The sequence below is a fragment of the Oryzias melastigma genome, unplaced genomic scaffold, assembly GCF_002922805.2.
Source record: "Oryzias melastigma strain HK-1 unplaced genomic scaffold, ASM292280v2 sc00160, whole genome shotgun sequence".
In the NCBI taxonomy this organism is placed as follows: domain Eukaryota; kingdom Metazoa; phylum Chordata; class Actinopteri; order Beloniformes; family Adrianichthyidae; genus Oryzias; species Oryzias melastigma.
Window position 1 is genome coordinate 23,098 of NW_023416878.1, and position 19,835 is coordinate 42,932.

Consider the following 19,835-nt stretch of genomic DNA (forward strand, 5'->3'; position numbering starts at 1 on the left):
TAAGACACAATAATCAGTGGGTGAAGCTAACTTTTTCAGAAAAGCAATGTAAAAATAAAAATTTGACTAAACTGGTAAGTCCNACCTCCTACCACACACACCCCCTCACACGCATGTGTGGGCTTTAGTGCAGAGGTAGGCACGGTGGTAGTCCTCTGATCAGAAGATCGTAGGTTCGATTCTTGCCATGCAGCCCATGTGTTGAACTGTCCTTGGGCACTGAACCCGACACTGCTTCCGGTGGAAGGTTGGTGCCAGTGTTAAGCAAGGGAGCCGCCATCAGTGTGTGAATGTGACAACGGGACTGTGACTAAAGCGCTTTGGGCCTTCAAGGAGATTAGAAAAGCACTAAACAAGTATACGCCATTTACTATTTTATACACAAACATATACGTGAGACCCATTATTACCCCCTCGTGCTCTCTGATGGGGTCCAGATGACCCCACCCTTACACTGAGGTGTTAGCCCTTCCATGACAAAGGTGGACAAGACTTCATGTCTGTCACTGGACACCAGAAAAGATTGACAATAACTGAAAAAAAAGTTCAGTGCACTGTCTTGTGGGGTCAAGATGACCCCACTTTTAATGTAAACAAAGCTAAGGAGAGTGGAAGGGTTATGGTGGCAGACTCTTCTGTCACAGAAAGTAGCAGCTCATGCTCAGAGGAGGGCACCACTGAAAAGCGTCAGAATAAACTATTTTATGCACATTTCTGTCAGGAATCCAACAACGCAACACAAACGTTGCAGTTTTAAGATGTTGGAAAAAGGATGCTGGGGTTGGAGCTTCGGGAAAACAAAGCATAACACGTAAGAAAATGATTTATTTGCATTTAGTTTCACAGAATATTGGCAGAAAAAAACAACTGTCTGAATGCTGGCCAGGAGGAGGGTGGCCGGTCAAAAGGCCGGGCTGAGAGCATCGTAGAGTCGTTGGACGGCAACTTCAATCATCTCCCTCAGAGACTCGTCTTCTGCACAAATCACAACCTGCAGGCCAAAAAGATTAGATCAGCCTGGTTCCATAAACACCGCCTTCATTTCAAACGGGCGCTTATGATTACAGTTTCCTGTGATGGCTCTGTGAGGGAGGGTGTGTGGGACAGTCTATGACCTGAGAGAAGCCCTGTCCTGAGTCTTAGGTCTCTGTGTTGGCTCTCATGCAGGACTCCTCTCATGGGCTGTACTCACTCGTGTGACTGGGTTAATAGTTGCTGTGGCGCCGTCCACCATCACACTGAAGCTTTCACTGTTGCTGAAATTCAAACAGTCATCCCCGAACATGTCACTGCAATACAAGACAACGAAACACATAATTTGAAAATGTTTTGTCTAGTGTTTTCCTCTCCATGGTCACCTTTTGTTCAGTCAATGTGGGGATTACACAGAAGTGTTTTGCCCAGGCACTCTTTAACACATGGGTGGGGATGGCAAGAATCAAACCTGCAATCCTCTGATCTAAGGTTATTAAAATGATCTGGACAATGTGGTAGCATATTAGGAAGTAGGCCTGGGCGATACGGAAAAAAAAAAAAAATCACGATTTTTTTCAATTTTATTTCACGATTTTAATTTTATCACGATTTCTTTAAAATAAATTCAAATTGACAAAAATTGAATTATGATTTTAGTCGAAAGAAGTAAACACATTTTGAACATTTATTATTATTATTCAGATTAAATATTATCTAGAAAGATTAATCTGTAAATAGTGCAAGAATTGTGCATTCTACTGCTACAGGTAATGCATTGTTGTCAAATGAACATCTTCTAAATATCTGAATTTTTATTTTGCCTCTGTGCTAAAATCCATAAAACAGATCTTGTAAATGATTGTCACCCAAGACCAGAAATGAGGGAGATTGATGAAGTTTAATAGCATGAAAGACTGATAAAGTTTAGTAAAGTCCTTTCCCTATTAAAACATCTCAAAGTGCTAAATAATAATAATAATATTAATAAAAACAGCCTTTACCACATTTTCAAATGAAACTAAAACTTTTATTATTTTTGGATTACATACAGGGCGACAGTGGCTCAGGCGGTAGAGCGGGTCGGCCAATGATCGAAGGATAGGCGGTTCGATTCCGGCTCCCGCCAGCCAAGTGTCGTTGTGTCCTTGGGCAAGGCACTTAACCCAACTTGCCTCCAGTGTGGCTCCACTGGTGTTTGAATGCGTATGAATGTTCCGGTGATGGTCAGAGGGGCTGTAGGCGCGTACTGGCAGCCACGCCTCTGTCAGCCTGCCCCAGGGCAGCTGTGGCTACAGTAGTAGCTTACCGTCACCAAGTATGAATGAGGTGTGAATGAATAATGGATGCACAATGTAAGCGCTTTGAGTGTCCTGAAAAGCGCAGATAAAATCTAATCCATTATTATTACATCCTAAATAAATCTCAACTGCTTCAGAATTTACCTTCAAATAGACGATTTCATTGTACTTTGAGAAAAAGGCTCCAGCTAGCATCTTTAACTGATACAAAAAACATTTTTAAACTTAGATGATAAAATACACCTGCCAAACTGTTAAGATTCCAAACACAGATAATAGCAGTAAATGTTGTGGCAGGTTAAAGTTTACATCCACATCTCCTTCACTAACATCTGCTCTCTGCTGTGTTTATGTCACTGAGCAGAAAGCTAGCGTTAGCATTAGCGCTGTTTATTCTAGCTGGGCTTTTATTCGGTCCGTACGACCAAGAAAAAAGATCAACGGTGACGCCACGGATTAAGAAAATTATGTGGGAACTCACTTAGACTTCTTACAAAGAAAAAAAAAGTGCGACCGACAATAAGATTTAAGCTCTTAAAGTAACTAGCTACGAGCTAGCAAAACAATGCAGCACCGTGCATCTTGACCACACATTTTACGTGTTTTCAACATGAATTACCATCAGTTTTTGTGCAGGTTGAACGTGAATATGTGCGAATAACATCCGCTATGTTTTAAAACATGAAACAATAATAAAAACATACATCGAAGCACCAAACTAGCATGTCTCTCGTGAATTCTTAGCACTCACACAGTTCACAGTTCCCAGCCTGATTTCTCTCTATTAAAATGAGATTCCTGTCCTGTGATGATTCCTCTCCATCGGATTATTTTGTTGTCAAGGTTTTTGAAGTCGATTGTAAAACACTGTGTCTCCTTTTGTTACTTTTTCGGACCTCCGTCATTCATTACTCGAGAAGACTCGATCCATAATGATGGCCCATGTCTGTCACGCCGTCTGTCACGTGACTTCCAATCCAGTAATATATGTCATTGATTACAAGAAAAAACACCAGGGGAGGAGGAGGGGGAGGAGCAGCTTGGATTTAGGCCATGTCCACACGTAGGCGGGTATTTCTACAAATGCATATCTGCTGACCTCCGTTTTAAAAAAGTGTTGCGTCCACACGTGATCGTTTTAAAAATAATTGCCAGCTTGCCAGAACAGTAATTTTGCAAGTTGGAATTCCAATAATAAATTCTAGTGGAAACACCACAATTTAAAAAAAACTAATTTTTCGAAAAAAAGATTTTGTGCTTAGAGGAGGTGGTTTTTGGGGCGTATCGAAACAGACATTTTTCACAAAACTATAATGGAAAGACTTTTTTCGAAATACATGCGCCTCTTTGTCTGTCCTGAGCGCAACACAGCGGGCGGCAGGAGCGATCCAACACCTTCACAGCTCATTATAAGTTGCGTTTCATAGGGAATCGTGCAGCTCCTCCATAATAAAATCACCAAGATTTCCTCATCGCTTCATCTGCAGCTACACTTCTGCAGCTTGGAGTCTGAAGATGCTGAAGTCTCGTTTGAGGAAAAGCTCGAGTGCAGTGACAGAAAAAAGGTCCAGCAGCTTACTTGCTGGAATGGTTATTTTTTTTTTAAAACCGCTGAACAGATTTCTCACGTGCACCTGAGACTGTCAATAGACTCTGAGCGGCACACGCTCTCCAGACAGAGCTGTGACGTCACCGCAATGCTCCTTCTTTAGTGAGTCAAAAAAAAAAAAAAAACTTGTTCTCATTCATCGTCGTGTTTTTAATGACTTATCGCGTGAGTTCGTTTGTGCTTTATTGCAAAATGATGATTTAATGGAAACTGTGTCATTTTGAAACATTGCTTTTTCAAAATTCCTAGAATTTCGATAAAGTTTTGCGCAAATGTGCAATGTAAACGCAGCTAGTACTGACGTGTATGCATTAATTGTCGCAAAAAGTGATGTTTAAAAACGCAAATCACCGGTTATTCATGTCCACACTCAGACGCAAAACCGGAGTTTTCCAAAATCTTCACTTTGGCCGGAGTTTTCCAAATGCACCGTTTTCACTGACTTAAATCTTCGGTTTCATGTGGATGATAGGCCGAAACGTATAAAAATATATTCTTTTTAGCAGATACCCGCCTACGTGTGGACAAGGCCTTAAAGTCACAGGCAGGCAACAAGCTTTTGCCTTCTCGCTCTTGCAGGTTTTCGTAGAAGATTGTGATAAAACCATCTCTAAAAAATGACAGATTGTCAGCTTTGGAGATCGTAAGACGGTTTTATATCGTCATATCGCCCACCCCTATTAGGAAGTACAATCCAGTTCTTTTGTGGGCCAGTTCTGGTCTTATGAAGGTCAGCTGCAACAAGACAGAATCTGAGTGTAAATGAGAGGACCTGAGGAGGAGTGGTGAGGTTACAAGGAGCAAAGGTGGAGAAGGTGGAGGACTTTAAGGACTTGGTCAACAGTCCAGATCAACAGATAGTGTTGGAAAGAGGGGAAGAGGTGTTTGCAAACACAGCTCATGGCTTGCAAGAGGTGTTTTCTGTGGTAAGAGACTTTAAATGAGCTGGACTGAATTAAGTTACTTTAGGCCTAATTATTAAAGCTCAGTTTGATGTGTTTTGCTTCCTCCATTGTGAGTTGGTGCTTTCCAAGATACTGAATTGAATTGAATCCAGATAAGGTTCAGAGCACTCACTGTAGCATGAGCTCCAGTCGCTCCACAAACACCTCCTCGTCAAACGTTTCCCTCCGGCCCTCCAGAACTAAGACAAACAGATAAAGTTTAACTATACAATATATCTTAATGCACTGAAAAAAGATGCTGTGCTGCATTTACTGACACTTTTGAGTGTTGGGATTTGACTGAACCTCCAAGACGACAGTGGCCACGACGTCAGCATACATGTCGTTGAGGGGGCTTGAGTTCCACTGAGGAGAAACTTTGAGTAAGAAACTAGAATAAATGTAGCCAAAGTCACTGACATTTACCTTAGTGAAGACAACAAATTCCTGTCAAAGTTTAAGATGGTAGCAGCAATTTGTGATTGCACGTCAAAACTGAACACCTTCGAACACCGGTGTGTACGTGCTATTGTGAGGACTGTGTGCAGGTGTGTGTCTGACCTCCAGCAGCACCATTCCAGCTTCATGAACTAGACTGATGCTCTTAAAGATTTTCACTGTGATTTTTTCAGCTCCCTCCACCTGCTGGACATCACCTGTAACATACGAAAAGACTGTGACATATGAACACACACTGACTCACACAGACGCTGTGTGAAGCGGCTCAGGTGAGTTTTACCTGCCAGGTTCCGCAGCTGACTGACCAGCAAAGAAATGGGTCCTGTAAAGGGGATGGCCTGACTCTGAGTGACTGTGCCCACAGAGAGATCTGTATACTCTGGAGATGTAAAGAGAAGATAACCCAAAGGGTAAAAACAGTTGCTCTGAAGGAAATTATACCTGAACACAACCAGTCAGAACCCCAGAGCCATACAACTTCTGGTAAGTGGAAGGAAAGTGGCAGCTGCTGATCCAAAAAAACGGAATTCACAAAGAACATAAACTAGAGGTTAAAAAAATGTTTTGACCAGTCACCACCCACCCGAGGCCCCACCCAAGTGCAAACACACTATCCTCACGTCCCCGAACACAGACACACACAGACAATCACAGAGAGCACTAACTGCAGAGGTCGGACGGCGTCAGGATGTGGTAGTTGAAGTTCCTTTTGACTAGGATCCCAGAAACCCTCTGACCTTGAGCGCACTTTTTGTCAGCGAGTGAGCCCATCACCTGCGGGACAGCATGCAGGGAATTAGACTTCTGTCTGGCTCATGTGTGCACTTGTGTACTAACCTTAGCCAGTTTCTCTCCTCTGAAGTTCAGAGTGACAGCCTCTGTATTCCTTGGGTTGTGGACCTCGATGTGCACCTCGTCATTATCCTCGTATTCTCGGATCAGAGCCGCTTTCAGCCGGGCCATCTCATTCTGCTCTCCGTGCACCAGAATCTGAAGATCCAGAAAAACTTGGTGATCACTGGATTTGAGTAGAAGACGGTGCAGCTAAACATTTCAGAGTGGTTCAGCACTTCAACAGAGCCACACTTCACCCAGAGCTGTAAGAACCCAGAGTAGAGAGATGTTCTCCAGAGCAAAGCACAGCTTCAGTTCAACTAATTGTAGATGAAAGGCTGAAGCTGTACAGATGCACAAGGACATGGATGATCACTTGAAGCATGCAGAGTCCTCTTTCAAAGCTGGGCAAGTTTGAACAGCAGAGGTATTAGATGGAAGTTCTTTGCTGAAGCACTAGTCAGAATCAGCAGGCCAAAGTCAGCATGAATGACTGAAAGCCACTTTGACGGGATGCATCTGGGCGTTTATCTGAAGAAACACCTGCAGCAATCTTCTGTCTGATTTGCAGACATGCTTGTGAGTGTGTGTGTGTGCGAGATTACCACATGGGGAGGCTTGAGGGCTCGAATGAACTCGCTTGTCTGCTGGTAGTCTGTGTGAGCCGAGAAGGAGATGTAGTCCACAGACATCTTCAGAGGAAGCTTCTGACCCGACATGGTGGTGATCTCATCCGGCTCTGTCATGATGTGCTGAAAACAGCAAAATCAAAGCAAGACCAGAAATGTGAAGGACCTTTCTCTGTGGAAAAGCTGGACGGTGTTTTCACGTCAAGTCTCTGAACCCGATGGAGGAAAAAAAAAAAAAAAAAACAGCAATAAAGGGTGTGGACTTCTGCTCTCTCCACCAGCATCAGTTGTACTTTTCTCTGATTTAGTACAATATATTTCAGATAAATTGTTCTTCACTCTTTGGTGCCTGTTTCAGGTGGAGAAAAGTGAGCTCTCCTTAGCAGAGATTTCAGAGGGTTGCGTGTTCAAATCATGTGGGGGTCAACAAATTGTCAAGTTAACCCCTGCTAACCTCTGTGTGTTTGTTGATGAGGAAGAAAGTGATTAAAAGACTCAATTGGAATTTAGTCAATTTTTTTTTGTTTTTTTACTTGTCCTGTCCAACAACTGAGCCAACAGATGTGGGCTGAGAGCTTCTTGTGTTGGGCAGATTTTACTGTCACAACAGGGATTTATTGAGTATAAACCCCTGTTGTATTTCATACTAAACTTTATTTATATTGACTATGTTTTATTTTATTTATTTATTTATTTTTCTTTGTTGTTGGACCGGACGGAAAAAAAGAAGAGGGTGGGGGAGGGGGGGAGAACAGGATGGCAACCATCATAAACTTCATAAAACAACCAGGACTAAGTGAAAAACTAGAATGGGCGGGGCTTGTCTACACACACACTCTATAGTTACACACACACTTGTTGGCCAAAATAGTCTCTACATTTAAACTAAACATAATGTACTCAATCCAACTGTAACTGCAGCTCACACACTCCATCATACAAAATTTAGTCAATTTAATAAAAGTTGGATCAAGCCTATACAGAGATCTACGGGTCCATTTCGATACACTCCAAATACCACCTCCTCTAAGCGCAAAAACTTTTTTTTGAAAAACGTCAGTTTTTTTGAAATTGTGGTGTTTCCATTAGGAATTTTTTTTATTGAAATTCCAATTTGTGAAATTTCAGAGCTAATGGAAACACAGCTATTGATCCCGGAAGTCTGACTCTGACGCGCCGATCATAATAAGAATAAAAGAAATATCTGATACTGATCGGGGGACAACATCTGATATTGATTGAGTCATCAACCACATGATCAGCCTGATTTTAAATCACGTGATCGGATCGGGACATCCCTAGAGGAGATGGACTGATCGCTACACAAACCTCGGCATTGGGGGCTTTGACTAACCCAAGTTGAAGAGAACCCTCTGAGATGGCAGCAAATCTTGGCATGCTCACCTTGGCCAGCGTTCCTTCAACGCAGTATCCAGCAATGATGACGCCGTTCCTCTTGTCCGTACACCAGCTCTCGAACAGCTCCCGGGACAGACCGCTCTGCATCATCCCGGGGGAGGCCATCACCACGCTGGGACCAATGTCATCGAAGTGATCCATACTCTGACAGCATAACATTTAGTGAGTACCTTCTATTTTAATAGTTTCATTTATCATTATTTTTGTCGCTTAAAGTCCCCCTCCAACAAAAATCCTGTTTTTTGAGTTTTTAACATGTATGTGTGGCATTTTTCTTCTGAAAGAGAAAAAAATATTTTAAAAAATCATTTTGTGTTTACACTTCTGAGTATTTCTCCTTTTAAAGGGTTAGTAATGCCCTGGGACAAAGCTAAAATAAGTATCCAGATCTATTCCATATGTTCCAATGTATCAAAAATAACAAATAATTACCGTTGACAAACGCAGGTTTTTGTAAAATTTGACAAAATCAACGACAAATCACACTCGCATTTGGCCCTGCTTCAGAAACGGCTCGATTTGGGTCACGTGACCCGTTGACGTCATGTGGGTAAGACAGCGCCAGCAGCAGAATGCAGGCGGACCCAGGGTGTCTGCAGATACATGTATGTGTGTGCGCTGCGGCAAAGTTGAATTCTATAATCGTCGTTGTTATGGTCCGACGGAGTATTAGGGCCACAAAAAAAATAAATAAATACAATTATGATTTTTAAAGTCGTAAATTTACGAGATTTACAATGGAAATGAGCCTATTGTGAATGAACACTGTGAGCAGAACCAGACCGACTAAACTGTGAAAAGCTTCTGATTTCAACAGGTAAACTGAATGTTTAAAACATTGCACATGTTTGGAAGTTTCTTTGTTTGATTTGCAGTTTATTAATCATTGATGGTGGCTTGCAGGATCTCTGCAGATCCGTTGATGAAACCATCGACACTCGCAGCGGTCCACCAGTCATTTCTTCCTCCGTGAAAGATCAGATCTCATTCATTTCTGTGTGATGCTTTCATCTGAAGAGGAATCGTTTTCGGAATTTTCAGTGTACTTAGCTAACGTGACAGACTGTTGTCATCCCCTGTTGTTGTTGTGTGTTGAAACGGGACGATTCATGTGGAGAACGGGGCGTACGGAGAACTGTTTACATTCTCCTTTTTTTTCTGCGCACGTCAGAGACATGCAGTAAGGTGGTGAAAGAGCTTCCGGGTATGTGAATAAAGTGATTAAATAAGTAAATAAATAAATAAATAAATAAACAAACAATAATAAAGTGGCGGACGGTCCTGCAAACATGTCTCTAAGCTCTTTATTTTGCATATGAAACTCTGCATTACCGACCCGGATAGTCAGCGTCATTGATGATTTGATTTAGAGTCGCCAAAAAGTTCCGACCTGTAAATAAAGCTTCACGAGATGCTCCACGTCTTCCAGCTTCAAGCATGGCTCTGATAAACTGACAGCTTTCGTTTTCATCGGCATTGTCAGCGTCACTGTCAGTGTCATTGCCAGATTGTGAGCTCCTACGTTACGCGCTGCCGGCTCAAATTGATAGGGCTTTACAGTCCTCAAACCACAAACACCCGGCGCCTCTGAATCAGCGTCACTTTCAGAACAAATATTTCCACAATCTGAGTCTGAAAACAGAATTGTGGACCTTGAAATATTGCCGCTATCGCTAGCTCCGACACGCAAAGGGGAAGTCATCTTGCTATGTTGACCCCTGTTACGTCACACGCACCACGTGACCAAAACGGAGCTTTTCACCCGGAAGAGACAGGTTTGCCAAATTTGGCCTCAAAAATGGCGTTTTATTTCAATATTTCTTGCTCAAAACACGGCAAAACATTTGGAAATGGTAAACATAAGGCGAAATACAGTTAACACCGAAAATGACCCACAACCCCATTACTAACCCTTTAAGCTCCTGTCACTCAAAGTCCCTGAGAAAAACTCAGCTTGAATTCCTGAAACTTTTATACGTCACAGTAGCTAGCTAACCAGGATGTAGCTGTAGGGGCCGGAGAAGATCATATAACGTCCCACTTCTGTGCTGTAAAGGATTGTAATTCAGTGAAAGGCCAGACTGATGTTAGCTTTCATTATTTTGTGATCGCCTTACAGCCTGGTGAGAGGTGGGGGGTCTTGAGGATAGCAGGCTGAAGAAAGTGCCTCTTTACTTATGACTTTGTTATTCTAGCAGTAAAGTCCAAAAAGATACCCAGATATTCAGTTTTTGAATCATTATGAATGAATCATTCAAAACCTAGTTGTTAGAAATGTGGCTTTTGTTTGTGGTCTCTCTTGTTGCTGCAGTTCAGTGCTCACCTTAAGGTTACTGATGTGCTTGAAGACAAAAGGGTTGTTGATGTTGATGGCTTTGCGGATCTTGTCGTTCATGGCGTTGATGTAGGTTTGATACACAGCCATGCATTTCCTGGCCAGAGACGAAGCGTAGTAGATGGGGATGTCGTGGAGCTCTGGGTGGTTCTGCCAGTACTCGTCTGGATCACAGGCACAAACCGTTTCTGCTTTACTATCGTCCCCGGCTTCAGAATCATTGGGGCACTGCCAGAAGGAAATGATCTGTGCACATGCACTCACCCAGGATGAGCAGCAGCTCTTGAGCCCGTCCCAGAGCAAACACCGGGATCAGACAGCGACCCTCCCTGTTTACAATGTCGTGCACCGTGTTGCAGAAACGGGCCTCTCTCTCCTCCCGCTTCTCATGGATGTGTGTTCCATAAGTGGACTCCTGACACAAACAATCGAATTAAGCTGGCCATTTTTGTTCCACACCATTCTGAGGCGGGACAGAAGACTGGTGTCTGATCATAAGACAACATGAGACATACTGCAGAGCCTAGGGTGATCACTAAAGTCTCGTTTCCACTGAGCAGTCCGGTACGGTCCGGTATTTTCAGCATTTCCATTGTAAAATGGATCTATTAAACAGTACCGAACCGAACCACTTGGGGGCCCCATCAGTTGGAGGTCCATTGAAAAGTGGCCGCTGATTGGCAGAAAGTGATGACGAGATTAAAAAGCATCAATATAACCCTCATTTAAGCTAACTTTTCCAACATTTGTAGGCATTCAGGTTCTTTACGATTTCCTGTGAAGTGTGTATTGAAAATGCCTGCAAACAACAGCAAGGCCTGGTCTGCGGTGGAACTGTAAACATTTATTGCCATCCTTCGCGACGGTGTGATACAGGGTAAGCTAGTAGCACGCTAGAAGTGTACAGCACGCAAGGGGTGTGCAAACATACCGCTCAGTCGAAGCCAGGTTTAACTGAGTGGAAACGTTTGCCAGAATTAACTGGAATGTACCACTGTGTTCTGGACAGGACAGCTCAATGGAGACGAGGCTTAAGTGAAAGGCTAAATCTGATTATCAAAGAGAGGAGGTTGAGACAAAACTCACTGTGATAAGAATATCTGGTTTCACACTCGGAATCTCTGCCGCCATCAAGTGCCTGTCTTCCTGACGGGAGAAGTCTCCTGTGTACAACAACTACACAAGTACACAGACACAAGTGAGCACCAAAGCACAAACAGAAGGCTGGCGACGGGTTCAGAAAGACACACCCAAACAGAAACCTTACCTTGACTCCTGCGATCTCAATCATGAACATAGCAGCTCCAAGGACATGGCCAGCATGATAGCACCAGAATTTGATGCCGGCCACCTCCTTTACCTCGTGGAAGTTAATGGTCTCAACCTTTTCCATACTGTCTTCCAGGTCTGTCTCCGTGTAGAGCATTTCATCAGCAGAAATGTTACTATAGATACACAGACAAGTCAGAACACCAACAAATCCAAGGTCCTAACCTCAGAATATCAGCCACAGTCCCTCAAATTCTGCATTTTAGGCAATGTTATGAAAAAGGCATTAGAGAATCTGAAGCTGCTGCATTCATATGAGGTGACAGACTTTCAGTCCCACACAAGTAGCACCTGACTTTGATGTAGTCTGACAGCAGCCAACGATAAATGGCTTTGGTAGCATGTGTCATGAAGGTCCGCCCTTTAAAACTCGTCTTTTGAAGAAACCAAGGCAAAGCTCCACAGTGGTCCAGGTGGAAACTGTACAACAAGAATGGACTTTTAGCTGAAAGTTGCATGTGCGCCTCTGCAGAAGTTTACGGCTGCTTCTACTCACTGACTGATGAGCAGCAGGTCAATCTCAGCCGGATCAATCAGGTCAATGTACGGCAGTGCATCCATCCCCTCAAGACCAGGATGGATCCCACAGTCTAGCTGGAGTACCAACACAAAGACAGCTGTTAACACTGTTAACACTGGCGTGAGAAAGACAACCAAAAGAATCTTACCATAATCTTCCTCCCTTTGAACTCTAGAATGATGCAGGAGCGTCCTACCTCCTGCCCAGCCCCCCTGCTCACAACCACATCAAACGGTCACATAGTACAGAGCTGTGCTTTCTCACTAAAGTAGCAAAACTCAGTGCTTGGAATTCTATTTTGTAGCAAGGAATGCTGGCCCTTGAGAATCAACTTGATCAAAACCTCTAAGAAGCAGTCCTAAACCATTTGCACAGGTTTTTCTTGCTGTTGAGCCTTCTCCTTGTTCATCAATTTTACATTTTTGTCACTGTGGTTAAAGTCACATCACTTGATGGGATACAGAACCCTGCAGCTACCCATCACACAAGCCCCCCAAAGGAGAGAAGTTAACCTGGACTGGAGTGAGTTGCTGGGAAGGGATGCTTTCCACCCTCCTCGCGACAGTGAAACTTAACTTGGAAGCCGACAGGGACTCTAACCACGTGGTGATAACTGTCCATCTACAGAGCATCATTCAAAAGGTGCGAGACACCTTGAGTCTATCAAACAGGTCAGACTCAGCAGTCAGGTTGGATCAGTTCAGTCCAACTCAGTTTATTAGGTGCTAAAGGGAAATAGTGAAAGATAAATAGGAAATAATGCTGGTTGTAAATTAAATGGATCTCACTTTAATTTACAGAGCACTTCAGGAAAAAAATCTAACTCCACTGATGTGTCCTTGCAAAGACTGGAGCTAAAGGATTCAATTTCCCATTTTTGGTTAAAAGTATGCTCCAAAAAGTATAAGGTATAGGGGAACTACTTTGACTTAAACCGCTTACAAGCAAGTGAATAATGTAAAAGCAGTAAAAAGTCAAAATAGCAACAAAAAAGTAAAAAATAACACATGAAATTTGATATGCAAGTCTTTAACCCTTGTGCCATTTTATGGGGTCCAGATGACCCAAGCTTTACATTGATGTGTCATTTGTCCCAGGAAAAATGTGGATAAAGGTGGACAGAATTTCATGTCTGCCACAGACACCAGCGAAGATCAAAAAATCATTGGAAAAACAAATAGTTCAGCACACCGTCTTGTGGGGTCCAGATGACCCCACTTCCAACGTTAACATATCTAGGATAGCACAAGGGTTAAAATAGGTGGGTTATTGTGATACCTTGAAAATCAGTACGTAAGTAATTATTTTTTCATCCCAATAACAAAAAGAAAATCGGTTTAAATTTGCCTCGTCTCTATTGGAGAAGTGGCTTTACTGTGGACAGAGATCTAAACTCAGTTTGTTACTCCTTTTTTCCTCAAGAATGTATCCAAAGAGTGAAACTTCATCAGTTCACTTTAGTACGCCAGACCACAGTGGCACAGTTTATAATAAAGTTTTACTTCAAAGTGCAGAGTCCATTATTCTCCTTTTCTCTGTGTAGATCCGCGGGTGAAAAAAATAAAGTTGAAACTATCTTCTATAAACCTTGAATTAAATTTATTTCAATTCCAGATATGGAGTGAATGTGGTGCCACCATATTGCAAGCAAAAGTCACAGTTTTGAGATCAAAATTTTCTAAATTGCAAACACAATGTAAACTGCTAAGAAAAAAAAATTGCAAATAAAAACATTTAATATTTGCTTTCAAAAACTTTTTTTTGCTTTCAAAAAAGATTTTTCCATTTCAAACTTCTTTTTGCTTGCAAAAAATATTTTTGCAATTGCAGCACAAACAGTTTTAGATGGATTTTGTCTCATCTCGCTTTTGCCCCATTTTTGATTTTGCGTTCATATGTTTCATTTTAGCGTTATGTTCATGCCACCCCAAACAGCCTGCGGGTCTAGATTCTATCCAATCAGATGTCTCCGTGCTTGGAGGCCGAGGCAGACTTTGGATTTTGCATCGGTGCTGTTCGGTCTGAATTCTACAGTCTTTAACGATTCGGCCTGTTTCTCTTTGAGCAGAACTCAGAAGGAGCAACAAAGCCACACAAATACAACAGAGTTCTGTATTTTTTCATGTGAGTGTAGCGACCAGCGGTTAAAATGTCTGCAGCAGAAAAAAACATCTCAGGGTCGTCTCCATCCAGCTGGATGCTACATTTTAATTAGGAACATGATATATAAACGAACCATAGCATTTTCATAATAAAACGTTGAAATATTAAGGGAAAGTTGTATTTTTTTTCATAAATTTTTTTTCTTTGGACAAAAGTAAACATGAGTTGTGAAAATGTGAAAATTACCATTAAAGTTGAAAAATAACATTTCTTCCACTTATAAATTAACTCTGGTAAACCACCATTATTTTCTTACCGCTAAGCTAATCCAAAAACACTACTGTGCAAGCTTCATTTTTTTTTTTGCTTTTTTAAGCATTGTTTTACATTTCATCTAGACAAATTTGTGAATTTATGGCTAAAAATCTCCTCAAACTGTAGAATAAGCTATAATGTTTATATTCTGACATTACACTAAACGGGCCTGTGTGATCAATTAATACTTTGAGGCAAAATATTGGTAAAACGTTTCATGTTCTTTAAGATCTGTTTGTCAAAAAAAAAAAAAAATGAAGCCAATATTATCTTCTGCTGCACGACGTGTTTTTGGGTTAGTTTCACAGCATCACTAAGGAAAATAATGCCAAAGTAAACTTAATTTATAAGCAGAAGAGATGTCATTTTTTACCTTTATTAATCATTTTCATAGTGAATCTCTAAGAACTCATGTGCTTTTATCCAAAGTAAAGAAAAAATATTAATGGAAAAAAGGCATCTTTCTCATATTTTTTTTAACGTTTTATTCAAGAAAAAATAAATAGCTCGTTCATACAAATCAAAATCGTATTTTTTTGCTGCAGACATTTTAAACGCACTCGTCGCTACATTAACGCACTCGTCGCTACATTAACACGAATAAATCCAGAACTCTGTTGTATATTTGATCCTTGTTGCTCCTTCTGACTTCTGCTCAAAGAAAAACTGACCTGGATGGTTGAAGACTGTAGAACTCAGACCAAACAAAGTCCATGCAAAGTCCTAAATCCATTTCAGCTCCCAAGAATTCGATTAGATAGAAATTAGACCAATCAGTTTCGTGTGGCACAAACGTAACATTGAGAGAAAACGTTCGCATCTGAAAAATTCTGTCCTGCAATCGTAAAATATATATATATAAGGACAGAAAAGCTTATGCTGAGGGAAGTTTTTTTTATCAAAACTGGGCAGGAAATGGTAGAGTTATTAAACACAAGGCAATATGGAGAAATGTTCCTGCAAGCATTTTCTGTTTGAAATTACATCTGATGTCTTCCACAAGGATGTTTCAAGGAAAGCTGCTCCAAAATAAAACTCCAACAGTGACTTCTCTTTGTTTAGATGGGATTGGGTTTAATCCAGCTAATGAACCTTCATGATCTCCACCTTAAGGATGTTTCAGGAACACTTCCATTAATTCATGTATGATTTATGTGCTTTTTTATTCGGTTTTTTCGGATACAGCGGCTTCGTGGATGTTCAGATTCTTCACAGCTCACCACTTCAGACAAAGTTCCGGCAAAACATGGGAAACCCGCCTCTCAACAAGAATGGGAATCAAACTAATTTTCTTTAACATTGCAAATTCGCAATAAGAAACGCATTTAAAGCATATCAATCAAGCTAATGCCGTTCGGGTTTACTGGACATGCCGACGTAGCTTTGACCGTCAGTGTCCGTCGTTCCTGGGTGACGGCTCACTTGGCTGCAGAGCTCGGTTCGAACACTCACAGAGGCCGGATCAGCAGCTGGTCGCTCTCTTCAGCGGGAACCGTCGCGTCCACCCTGCGCTTGGACGCCATGTTAGCTTCTTCAACGATGCCGCGCCTGCCGGTACTTCCGGTTCTTACAGAAAACTCTCCGTGCGATACAACTCCCGTTAGTTCCGCTCCCATGACCCCAGGAATGTTGCTGTTCAAACAGCACGGTGCCCGCGGGCACCAGGTCGCCCCCAAGGACCACACAAGTCGCCCGCAGAGCTCTTCTAAAAATAGCGCAACTCACTTTTGAGCAATTGTATTCTGTTGTTGTTGTTGTTTTTTTAATCACACTTGCATTTACATAGATTTAAAAAACTAAAACATCTCAAAAATATACATGAACTTCAGATAAGTTTAGGTGACTTCGGACCTACTCCAGTTCAAAGATCAGTAAAGTGCACGTGACAAAACCAGTGCGAGCGGGGAGTACGGAAGCGGGCGCAGCGGAGTTTCTTACTCTGAAAACATAGCGGATGAAAAGAAAACCTGTTGTTTTAATAACAAATGGGAGGAGGAGTTCTTCTGCGTTTCTATTACACATAAGCGCAAAACTTTATCGAAATTCTAGAAATGCCAAAAAAAAACAGAGTTTCGCAGTGACACCTGTAGTTTATTATAGGTGTTAAACTCTTTATGTCCAATAGGTGTCGCTGTAGCTTTATGATTGTGGTGTTTCTGTGTTGTACCCATTGACTGTAAGGTTCATAGACTGTATAAGAATAACTGGACAAAGCAAGCCCCCTCCTTCCGTGTTCCATATAGGAAGGACCACTGGGTTGCAAAAAGGTCAAAGTCCCATTGACTTACATTGAGAAACAGACAGTTATTTCTCAGTCATTTTATATGTCAGAATAATCATTCTTCCTCTGCTGCTTTCTGATTAACTTCTTTTTTCTAAACCTAATTTTTTTTAAAGATTTTTTTCCATTATCACAAGTTATTAGAGTTATAAATTGACCAATCAGATGGCTCAATAAGCGTTTGTGGGTCTGACCTTGAACGTGTGGGGAGTTTGATTGACAGATGACGGGTAGCCAATGGGAGCAGACTTCATCGATGCGGTCCGTGAAGACCTTTTAACACCTACTTTACAATTCAACAATGTACCAATCATTGTCCTACTGTTGTTTTCCTCAATGGAATGTACCGATGCAGCAGTTTAAAACAACAAGAGGAGCATGCTGTCGACATTTTTAGATGAGGATTTACTCTGGAGAAATAGATTTCACTCTGAGGTTATGTGCTTTGGACTTTTTTCTTTGTTTAACGTTCGTTTTTCTTTTTTACACAGTTTTGATTGTAGCTTATAAATAATAAGTTGCGTATCATACGGAATGGTACAGCTCCTCCATAAAATCACCAACCAAAGTTTCATCCTCTTCACTTTTCCAGCTTCAGCCTGAATTAAACGCAGCCATCTGAGGAACGAGAGACAAACTTAAAAGGACCTGGTCGTATTTTCAAACAGATAAAAAGATCCAGCTGTTCACTTGTTAGGATGGTTATTTATTTTAAATACTGCTGCTTCTCACGTGCATCTGATCAGACTGTAACGTGGCAGCGCATGTGAAGTGATGAACTGCTGCGGCGCGAGGGGGGCACGCGCCACTCTGGTCCTTTTATCTCGACAAAAATGAATAAATGTAAGTAAATCCAAAAGGACCGCTGACATAATCAAATGTTAGAATGGTTCTCCCTCAAAGACTTGAACAAAGACTTGTACGATTCTCCCGAGCCGCCGTTATTAAAGTAGAAGCTGTTTACATCCGCGGTCGGTCTCGTGGTCGAGGCGTGGAAAGAGGCAGACGGTTGCAATAAACTCACTCCAGATTGGCGACAGTACTTCCTGTAGATTCCATGACTCAGCTATGACTCAGACCAATTGCTGAAGTTAGGTTGCAAATGGCGATATCCATTTCAGGAATTGACGGTGAAAGCGGCGGCCTACTTTCGCGAGGAGAGGAAGTAATGCATTTCCAATGGGGGACCTCATTGCTCGCTCGGTCCATTATTTTTACAGTCTATGGTTGTACCGGACGGCAGAATACACATGGTAGACTATGGTATTAAATACTATAGATCAGTTTTAGAAAAAATATTTAAATACAACAGGGGTTTATACTCAATAAACTCCTGTTGTGACAGTAAAATCTGCCCAACACAAGAAGCTCTCAGCCCACATCTGTTGGCTCAGCTGTTGGACAGGACAAGTTTAAAGAAAAAAAAGAAAAGAAAAAAAAAGAAAAAATATTTAAAGGTGAAAATTCGTGAAGAAAGAGACTGAAATAGTTCTTTGTTGAATATTTATTGAGTTGATTATTTACTTTGGTATCAAATAAATCATAGCCATTCACCAGAAGCAGGGGAGTTTTTGATTTATATAATTTTTTGAAAGGTTTTCGACCAATTGAATTACAGGTTGGGGAATAGCTTTATAAACCTTTTATACTGGTTTCTGTCTGCAATATCAAATTTTGTACTAAATTCTTTGAAAGAAAGTAAATCACCATTAATTGTGTTACAGACCAAATTCCTTTTATAAACCAATTTTCTAAGAATAAAGATTTATGATTATGTAAGATATATCTACAATTCCAAATTGGGATATTGTGAGGACTGAAATTGTGTTTATAAATCATTTTCAAATAGAACAAAACGTGTTGGTGAAATAATGAAAGTTTAAATGGGAGTTTTTTTTTAGATAATAGTCACATCTGAGTAAAAATTATATGCCGCTTAATTTTATAAATATTTCATGTTAAACCAAATTTGTTGTCTACGTTTTAGAAATGGTCTTAACCAATTAATCTTGATAGTACCATCAATACATTCAAAGTCTATCGCCTTTATTCCGCCTTCTTCATATGTTTGGATCATTGAGCTCTTTTTTATATAATGTGCTTTACCCTTCCAGATGAAGTTGAAATTTGTTTGGTTGATTATTTTTATTGCTTTTTTGGGAAATGGTAATGATTGAGCCGGATAGATAAGCCGAGAAATGCTTTCAATTTTTGTAAGTCATGTTCGACCAATGATTCTCTTTCAGACCAAATATTAAGTTGGGTTTTACTTTTCTCAAAGTTTCTCCAAATGTTCAGGTTGGCTAACTGCTCCATGTTCATTGTAATGTGCGTACCCAGATATTTAACTGTTGTCTTTACAGGGATGGAATGAATGGCTGACAGAGTACACTCCTGAATGGGAAGGAGTTCACATTTATTAAGATTCAATCTCAGACCAGAAGCTTTAGAGAAAAATTCTATTATTTCGATAATTTTAGGAAGTTGTTCACTGTTTTTCATAAATATTGTTAGCTTGTCAAAGTTAGATTTTTTGATGAGAATTGATAACATCTCTGCTGCTAAGATAAATAATAATGGGGAGATTGGACAACCCTGGGCTGCACGGTGGAGCAGTGGTTAGCGCTCTTGCCTCACAGCGAGAAGGCCCCGGTTCGACTCCCGGCTGGGACCTTTCTGTGTGGAGTTTGCATGTTCTCCCCGTGCATGCGTGGGTTTTCACCGGGGACTCCGGCTTCCTCCCACCGTCCAAAAACATGCTTCATAGGTTGATTGGTGACTCTAA

At 41.3% G+C, this 19,835-nt stretch overlaps 1 protein-coding gene across 1 annotated transcript; it reads right to left on the reverse strand.

The window, feature by feature from the left end:
• Positions 1–807: 807 nt before the first annotated feature.
• Positions 808–16,392, reverse strand: cpsf3 (cleavage and polyadenylation specific factor 3). The gene is made up of 18 exons (XM_024260960.2): positions 16,222–16,392; positions 12,500–12,563; positions 12,328–12,425; positions 12,123–12,251; positions 11,770–11,947; positions 11,589–11,678; positions 10,767–10,917; positions 10,491–10,666; positions 8,153–8,311; positions 6,725–6,871; positions 6,123–6,275; positions 5,951–6,059; positions 5,566–5,664; positions 5,388–5,482; positions 5,105–5,192; positions 4,960–5,026; positions 1,193–1,289; positions 808–991 (listed from the first exon to the last, which is right to left on the reverse strand). Exons 1-18 carry the CDS (start codon positions 16,383–16,385, stop codon positions 902–904), a joined length of 2,154 nt encoding a protein of 717 aa, XP_024116728.1. The 5' UTR covers positions 16,386–16,392; the 3' UTR covers positions 808–901.
• Positions 16,393–19,835: the final 3,443 nt, after the last annotated feature.